Raw genomic sequence first — 9422 nt, forward strand, 5'->3', positions numbered from 1 at the left:
ATTTTTTTGAAGGGTTAAATCAAGGAAAGTTTAGCCATTTGGCCCCCCCAAATATGTGTATTTCTTGTTTGGCCCCCCTGAGATCTTTTGCTAGCTCCGCCACTGAAAGACACTACAAATATGTCGTGTCATTGTATGGTTGCATGCATACTCTCTAGAAGGACATTACGAACCGACATCGCTGGTCAGCAGCATCGAAGTTTGCTGCTTCCCGTGGCCCGTCTGTTGGCACAAAGAAGCAGCTTCCAGACGGTACACACACACACACACAAACACACGTGTCAATACACACATACATTTGGGCGGACGGTGCACGTGTGACACAAAAACGTAAGCAAATCATCTCACACGTCTCTCTCACAACACCATAAATAGCGAGGTCACTCGACCAGCAAGTGTACCAGCCTGAGAAATCCTGAGAGCAAAGAAGCAAAGAAGAGAGATAGCAACCCTCTTGTTCCAGAGGTAATCAAAGGAGGCGAAGGTTTGCAAAGGGACATCAGTGGCAGGTACGCAATATGTACATCAGCAATATTTCATACATATTCAGACAGGCACATCATTGTAAGTATGCTCTCCACTTATGCAGAAAAAGTGCTAACAATACAAGTCAGCCACAAAGCTATTCCCTTGAAGGTTGAAGGTGCGCAAAAAATGGCAAAGACGAAAGTCCAACAAGTGGAACAATCTGCCAACAAAACACGGGAGATACACACCAGCAGAAACGCGTTGTAAGTATAAAATCAAAGAAAGAGAAAGAAGAACCACCCAAAGGTGAACCACACCCCGATGAGCAAGCCAAAGTTGATGCAGTCAATGGAACACAGAAAACAGAAGAAACAATCCGTCTTGCAGAAGAATATACCAAAAGGTACAAAAACTAAAACCAGCTGGACCAGACGCAAATACCCACCCGAACAGCTCATAAAGAAAGAAAAATAAAAACCAATCAAGGATATGTGTGGACGTTTTATTTTTAAAGCGACAGCCGTAAAGGGCTAGCATTACCGAAGTGCATGCGTGCACTTCATGCGGCGGGGTATTTTCATCGGAGTGCATGAGTGCACTGCATGCGGCGGGGTATTTTCATCGGAGTACATGCGTGCACTGCATGCGGCGGCGTATATTCATCGGAGTGCATATGTGCACTGCATGCATCGATGTATTTCCGTTCGAGTGCATGCGTGCAATGCATACCCCCGTGTGCTTTCATTCGAGTGGATGTCGATACCCTTCATCGTTTGACCGTGCATGCGGGCGTGTCATGCGCTGGGCCTACACGCTGGTGTCTTCTGCACGCCGATTGGGCCAGCAGTGACACGTACAACCAGTGGAAGGACGCAGAAGCGTTGGCCAAGAGAGACAACAAAATGAACAGAAAATAAGCAGAGAAAAGAAACAAGAACTCACCAGTTCGCGCAATGGATTGCCGAGCAGCAGACTCAAAGCCATCAGATGCAGAAGAAGAACCAGCAATAATGGTCGAACCTACAGAAAAAAGCAAGAAGTTAGCCACAATATTCAAAACAGCAGGAAGAAACGCACAAGAACAATCAGAGGCACTCCCATATGTAGCAAGAACCCAACGCACTTACCAACAGTGCAATCAACAGGCCGCTTCCCTAATGAAATCTCTCGACGGCGGCTATCAAGATCTTCACTAAGAAACCGATCCGAGTCCAAACGTTGGCCACCTACGAAATCAAATAACCCAATAAGATGACCGCACTCTACTGCAAGTACACAAGGACAAGTAAACCCACCAGGCAGGCAAGAACGAAGCGGCCGGCGAGCCACAGAGCGGGCACGCCGCCCTGAACGAACCACAGGCAACTGACCACACACAACAGCGTCTGCCGTCACCGACGAACAGTCCGCGGCAGGAAGACGCATGCCGGCACGGCGCACACGCGCAGTAACGGCCGCCTGAATCCCAGGAGAACGACCTCGGCGGCGACGTCCAGACCGGGCAGAAGCAGGAAAAACCATTCCCAAATGAAAGAGCACAAATGGGAGAAGTCGGAATGGAAGAAGGTAAGAGAACAAATGGGAAGAGCCGGAATGGAAGACGGACGAACAGCCGAGCTGTTATTTATAGCAAGAAGCCGAGAGCCAAAACCCAACTTGAAAGCAACGACTGCAGACGGTGCAGAAACACCCAGAAGACCGTGCGTAAGCGGCAGCCCACAAATGGGAAATCCAGAGAGCCCGGGCGGCGGGCGATTCGAAGGCAGCGGACGTGTTGGAAAAAGGGCAAGCAGACATGCAGAAATAGACAAAACAGAGATTAGATGCCGTGGGCAACTCGACCTGTCCAACACCAACCGGGAACCGACGAGGAAAGCCCGGGGCATGCAACCAATGGGCAACTGTTTCTTGAATTTATAATGCTTTCCACCGGCGGCCGCTAGACACACCCAGCCGCGTACCCCCCAGGTCCCCTACTAATACACGTGCCACCCACCCATTCGTGTGAGTTTCAATTGTAAGAAAAATTTAAAAAAACATGAAAAACTAAACCTGGCCAGGTTTAATATATGTACTAGCTATACCCGTGCGGTGGCACGCCGCACACCATCGATAGATACGTACGTGTGTGTATATGCTACTTGTCGTAGTACTTTCATCTTGGATAGAAAGTACACAGCCTCACAATCAACTTACACTGTTAATTAAAAAATTGAGGTAGTCATGTGAATGATTTAACTGAACAACAAAAATCAAAGCAAGAATTGCTGCTTTCACCAACCGTGCTCAGGCAAGGCCAAATAACCAACAAATTCAAGCCAGTCTGGGTTAACTTAGTGTGCTACAAAATCATCGTAAGTCATACAGCTTAATAAACATATGCAGTATATTTTTAACATCATGGGAAAGAGTATCCAGACTAAGAGTATCCAGACTACCCAAAAGAAATCAGATGTGCAAATATCTACCTTTTATGTGACTGTACAGTTCAGTTGTATATATATCACAAACCATTTTCCTTCTTGCTCGTCTTCCGGGTGAGGAATCAACTGGTGAACTGCAGCTCATGGGGCTGAGCCCTACGCCACCCTACCCCATGGCTACCACGAAGAGGATCGATGCCTGCAATACTCCAATCCAATGCCATGTCTCTCTGGGCGTACCTCTCAGGCTACGGCTGCCGCCGGTGCAAGGACACGATCAACATCCAGGAGGACGCCGTGGGGAGAACTGCGATAGCCGTCGCACTCTGCCTGGATGGCCAGGGCATGGAAGAGGACGCCGGTGGCTGGGACGGCACTGTCACAGCTGCAGAGCTCGACAATGCTTATATGACTTGAAGATAACCTGGCATACATATGAAAAGTTGCTAGCTTATATTAATACAAACCCCAAGGACATTCACAAACCAAGTGAATTTGTTGTACCTTCTCTTACTGGACATCCGTAGGCCGGTATGTGCTTGGAAGTATAGTCTAGTGACTGGAAATATTTCATCGAAAGGATGCTAGGCAAAAGATGCAGCAGTTAGATGTGCCAGAATAGATAATTTACTGCTCCAAATCTTTAGCAAAAGTTTAAGAGAAATATTAGAATTTAGGAATTCTAGAGAGGTTAAACATCATCAGTGATTTGTTCTTGTTTGAATACCAATAAGAAAAATCAGTTACAAGTACTACTAATCCTTTCTTTAATCCAAGGGAAAAAAGGCTATCATCTATACATGCATTTATTTGTCCAGTGAACAGAAGCCGCGGACCCATTCAAATTCAAAATCATAGGCAACATAGCTCAGAGAAACAAAATACACACCATGAATGTCAAAAGGCTTGATTGCTTGTCTATCCTAATGCTCTTCACACAGGCCATTATAATCAATACCAAACATAAACAGGAATCACAAATTAAGAAATGCCACCAGTCTGACTAAATTCCACAAATTGAACAACGGCTGCTCTAGCAAATTTCATAATGTCGACAGAGGATTGGCAGAACAGCGGCTGATCCGGCAAATCGTTCTGACATTACGCCGAATACTTGGTCTGTGTTGGAGCAAGCGTCACATGGGGTGGGCAGCTACGCCCAGAATGATGCTTGGGCCATGGCAAGCTCCTTCATGTGAACTCCACCTGCATGCGTAGTAATAAGCCACCGGAAAAAGTGACAGAGGACTGGCGGGACAGACCGTGATCGCCGCTGCACTTGTTATCCGGCATATGGACATCCACCGGCTGAGACGGAGACGGTGCGGACGACCAAAGAAAGGTGGCAGGGGCATGTGCATGAGACACCGGTGGAGGACGCAGGGCGCCGGTGGCCGCACCATCGCGTCTATGCCGAGACGCCGTTTCCACGCGACTAATGATTCAGAAAGAAACCGGCAATCCATAGTTCCCCATATCAGAAGCGGGGTAGGAGACGTTGGGGAGATCCCCGCTGTTGCATGCCGCAGTCACGCCGCAAGTCCCCTCTCAGGGTCACCGCTCGCACGCATCTACCGCCGTCGCAACGCTAGCTCCACCTAGACTTGCCCTGCCGCGCGCTGCGTGAGCCCCTCCATGGCCTCGTGCTTGCTTTCGCGGTGTCACGCATGCCCTGCACTGGTTGTCGCCATCGCCGCGACGCGGTCCGCTGCGAACCAAGCCGTGCGCCGAGGGGACCTCGCCGACTGCCCAGCACCATCTCGTCCGGACCTGCTGGCTGAGGCCTCCCATGGCCGTCGCTGCCGCTCCCTGCTGGTGCGTGTGGGCGCTGCGTGATGGGTATAGGCGCTGAAGCGAGCTTGAGAGACGGGAGCAATTTATAGGGAGGTATGGCGGTGAATCGACGGTTGAGCGGTGGGCGGTGGAGGCTGAGAGCCCACCCGGGCCTTCGAGAGAAGCATGAACACGCGGAGGTAACCGGGAGGAGAAGAGAAAACCAATCCGCTAATTGCTATCGACACAGATCGCTAAGTGCACGCGAGGTGCACCCAACAATTTCCCCCGCTAATTAACGTGTCGGCTTCCCATTGGCCGAGTTTTCACTGCAAGAAAAAGTCAAAAAAACTGTAAAAAAGAATCCTAGCTAGATTTAGTATATTTAGAATATAATATATATGTCCTACAAGTCTCATGTGTCTTGCCTTTTTTTCGCTTTCCAAGCTACAAGCTTTTGATATACTTCAAACATGATTCTTTATATGTTGTTTGTTCCATCAATCGTAAAATGTAAATTAGCAATTAGGCGTCGACATAGTGTAGTGGAACCATTGTGCTTGATGCAGTTTTATTTTAGTGTTGAAATGTTTTTCTTAGTTTGTTTGGTGTTGAGAAATATATTCGTTTTCCAGCAATTGTTTTCTAAATACTATCAACACATTACCTGATATGGCCTTTGAAGTTTCTGTTTTATAACGATCTTTGTTGCAGTGGTCAACTTGAGTATGGTATAGCTTATTCTGTTTTGTTGCAGCTATTCCGGAGAAGTTTAGAGCTTCTGCAACCTTTTGAAGACACAATTTATAGTTGCGGAGATGAAACAATCAATCAGGTGCGATGCATTACATAATCTTTTTGCTCTGGACATTGATGGGTATTGCAGACTCCTTTATTTTGCCACAAAGGACAGGAGCTGTGCCATTTGACTCGAAGGACAAAGCGTTCATCACAAGGGGGTGGTCTTTAGGATGTACACAAAAGAGGAAATTTCCTTTTGTATAGAACCAATTATATGATGTAATTGACCATTCTCTTGTACACAATGTTTATTATGTATTAAGTACATTTTATTGTCAAATATGTTTACTTTTTTTTAGTGCACAAGTTCATAACTCCTTGGACTTTCTAATTGCAGGCTCAACTATTTGAAACCACTGATCTGATTTTGTTGGGTCTGTGTATTAGTGTATGTGTGTATTGAAGTTTGGTGAGTCTCAGGAAGAACCAAACTTTTATTCCTATCTCATCATATGCTATCTTAAATGCAAAATGTTAGCTACTTCAATCTCATGTTTAAAAATGTAATTGATTACAAATTGTGCATGCTCAAGTACGTAAATATTTGTAAAGAGAAATCATTATTAAGTTTTGATTAAAATGATTTGCATTGGTATCAAGTGGTTACTCACACCTAAAATTACAAAAAAAAATCAAGTATTTTCAATGCGCCCATGGTTTTAAATGGGACTCTGGGCTATTTGACCCAACGATTCTACTCCGAGCGGCCAACCCAAAAACTCTATTTTGTTTTAAATGGGACTGCTACCAAAATAAAATGTGTATATATATCTAATTATAGACACCAATCCATCATGTTTCATATTAAAAGGGATTCAACCATGGATATTTTTTTCATCGCAAACATGGATTTAGCGTGCCTCTGCACCATTTGGCGCAACGGCAAGCTACCGTTTATCCATACTAAAGGAGATTAAATTTGTTGCCATATGTGCTTGCCCACAACTAAACCTTGAATATCTTTTCATCGCGCACATGGAATAAACATGTTTTCAATATAATATAATTTAACACATGTCCTTTCTACTACCAATATCGAATATGTCCTTGCAAAATGAAACTATTTTCATCGACAACATGGCTTTAGCGGGTCTCTGCGCCATTTGGCGCAACGGGTCAACTAGGGTTATCTTTCCCCCTCTTTTTTTCCAAGAAATATATGCATGGCCAGATTTTTCATCATGATAACCATGTTTTCAAACTTGCTAAAAAAATACAACCATGCCAACTTTACTCTCTCATCATAGTGGCCATTTTTTCAAATTGAACATATTCATATTATGCAAAATTTCCCTTTTCCCAGACTATTATTTAACAACGCAATAAACATGTTTACAAAATACCATGATTTAGTTGAAGGTTCTTGCAGCATGAAACTCTTTTCATCGACAACATGTCTTCAGCAGGTCTCTACGCCATTTGGCGGTCAACTAGTGTATTGAAGGCATGAGATTTCGAAACCAAATTATGAATAAATACACACTATAGCATGTAAAGCTTTGAGTCATATATGCATGATGTAGAGTTTGTTTAGTTCTTATAGTTCATTTCATTCAAAATCAATTAGTTTTATAAAAATGTTAAGATTTATGGGGTTGTGCATTGTAAATCATAAAGTAAAAAACAAATAATGACAATTCATTTAGAAAAAATAATCAACTATGATACATAAGATTCTAGAACAAAGGAGAAGTGCTTGTATTTTGAGGTTTGTGCATTATGCTTAAGTTCAACCATGGAGTCTTCTAAATTGTACATGTGGCAGATCTGTGGAATGTTGATGATATCCAACGGCCAGTAGTGCTCGGATTTGCCTATCTCTACACTGTCGGATTAGCTTCATCCAGCGACCATCTTTCAAAGTTATTGGCACACTATATAGGTCTTGTGCCATAGTTGCATGTTTTCGAAAAAAGCTACTAGTGGGTTGTACTATCTATTTAGGAATAGAAGATGTATACTTGGAAGTTGTAGGGAAAGAGATGACATGGAGCATCTCAATTCCTATGAGTAGGGATTGGAAAAGAGATGTCATTTGGTTCACATCATAGGAATTTTTCTATTGAATCTAGAGATGACATATATCTCAATTCCTACGAGGAGGGATTAGAAAAGAGATGTAATTTGTTTCATATCATAGGAACTTTTCTATTGAATATACTCTAATATTTATTTTCCTTTGAAATTAAGGGAGTATTGGAATCCATTCATATGAACCAAGTGGCTCTAAAGCTATAGAAATGATATCATGTTTATTTCCTTTGAAATGTGGAATATATGAATCTATTCCTATGAACCAATTGGCTCTAAAGGAAAAAATCCTATAAAAATGATATCATATAGAGTTCCTATGATATTCCTCGACACTAAAGGATGGTTGAAATTGTTGTGGGTGACACGATGGTCTTTCTTTGTAGACTCCTCACCCATCTTTATAGTTACGTCTCGAAGATGAATGAAATAATATATACAGAGTATTCTACATGTGCAATTTGGTACACGAAAACTCGGTAAACATTCGCGAGGTTCAAATTTTCAATAAAGCTATATGCACTGCATTTCGGAACGGAGGGAGCATACGGCAGTTGCTAACACTCACGTGGAAGATTTGTGTGTAGGAGGAGTGGCTGTTCTGTTAAATGACATGGCAAAACTAACACTGTCGGATGCCGATCTAACGGTTCTTACGGCGTTCGTCAGGAAAAGGCTTGTGGCGTATGTTTGTCGGATTATGATTTACGGACACATGCATTGCATTGATACATGCCCCCTCTCTCACGCACACGCACCCTCACGAGTCACAACTCTCCTGAGTCCTCTCGCAGGCTCGCACGTCGCACCCACCGTCTATCTGCAGGTAGACGTCACGCACATATGTGCTCTTCACACCCTACCCTCAGAACTTCTAAAAAAAAAGACGGCGCACACATTTTATTTTAGCTCACACGTCACATACTTACACTATTACTCTTGCGGCGAACGTTCTTTGGGCATAGTATATTGTACTCTCACGAAGAGAAGCGGTGCACGCACGCACTAGTTCTTTCACACCCACTCGCGGGTACATGTAGGAGCGCATTTTTTTGAAGCTGGTACAACAAAATCACTCCACTATATATAAAAGCAGGAGCCTTAGCGCTTGCTTTACTAGGGTTCCTCTCGTTCACTCTCTCATGCTCTCCAGATCTAAGCAAGACATAGGTGGCCACACTCTCTCTCAGCTCACGGCTGGTCACAAATCCGGCCGGACAACCTCGACCGGGGCAGGGGTGTAGGTGCATCGTTCACGCTGTCGTCGGCACCGAGGGAGGAGAAGAACGGCTGCCCGCGCGTCCCGATCGGCGGCCGTGCCATTCTCTCCGAGAGAGCGCCGGCTTGGGAAGGCCTCCGACCCCTTCTTCCTCCCTGCGGTATTGTGGCCAAGATGCGGCCTCCAGACGCCGTCTTTGCCACATGCCAACGACCCTCAGGTATATATTCCTTCGAAACATTCCTTTCTCTACTGCCCCAGCTCCCTTCGTGTGGATCCTTTTCTACTTCCGTCCGTTGTTCCAAAGCCGCCTAGACTTCTACTATTATTAGAGGTAAAGCTAGTTCATACAGTCGACTCTAAGCGTTGGTTCAAACAGGGAAGAAAGTGAGAAAGCTGTAGCATGAATCTAGGACTTGGTTCTAAGAGGAAACGGGGGAAAGTAGTAGATACATGTTGTCCCTACGCCCATATCGCTACCGTTAATGTAAAATCACATGAAGCATTAAGCAATGCCACCTAATGTCACTATAAGTAATGGTCTAGTGCCGTCGATAAATTGAAGCAATGCCACCACCATTTTATGAAGTGCTTCCGTCTTGCTTTATTTCTCATGAATTGTGTTTTTGTAGTTACACTTAAATCTCACACCGCTAACATTGCTTCATCCTAGTGGAACTGCACAAATTTGATTGCACATTTACTGA

At 44.4% G+C, this 9422-nt stretch overlaps 1 protein-coding gene across 2 annotated transcripts in view; it reads right to left on the reverse strand.

Moving 5' to 3' along the window:
• Positions 1-2002, reverse strand: part of LOC119341866 — a 3123-nt gene extending 1121 nt beyond the window's left edge. The window contains exons 1-3 of one of the 2 annotated variants that reach the window (XM_037613715.1): positions 1764-2002; positions 1596-1694; positions 1411-1488 (exon numbers count right to left, since the gene is read on the reverse strand). In XM_037613715.1, coding sequence (XP_037469612.1) covers positions 1411-1488; positions 1596-1694; positions 1764-1989 — 403 coding nt within the window. In that variant the 5' untranslated portion in view covers positions 1990-2002. Of the gene's footprint in view, positions 1-1202; positions 1489-1595; positions 1695-1763 lie in introns of those variants that run through there. The other variant, XM_037613714.1, reaches the window with a different exon arrangement.
• Between the last annotated feature and the right edge of the window lie 7420 nt (positions 2003-9422).

The sequence above is a fragment of the Triticum dicoccoides genome, chromosome 7B (assembly GCF_002162155.2).
Source record: "Triticum dicoccoides isolate Atlit2015 ecotype Zavitan chromosome 7B, WEW_v2.0, whole genome shotgun sequence".
Classification (NCBI taxonomy): Eukaryota; Viridiplantae; Streptophyta; class Magnoliopsida; order Poales; family Poaceae; genus Triticum; species Triticum dicoccoides.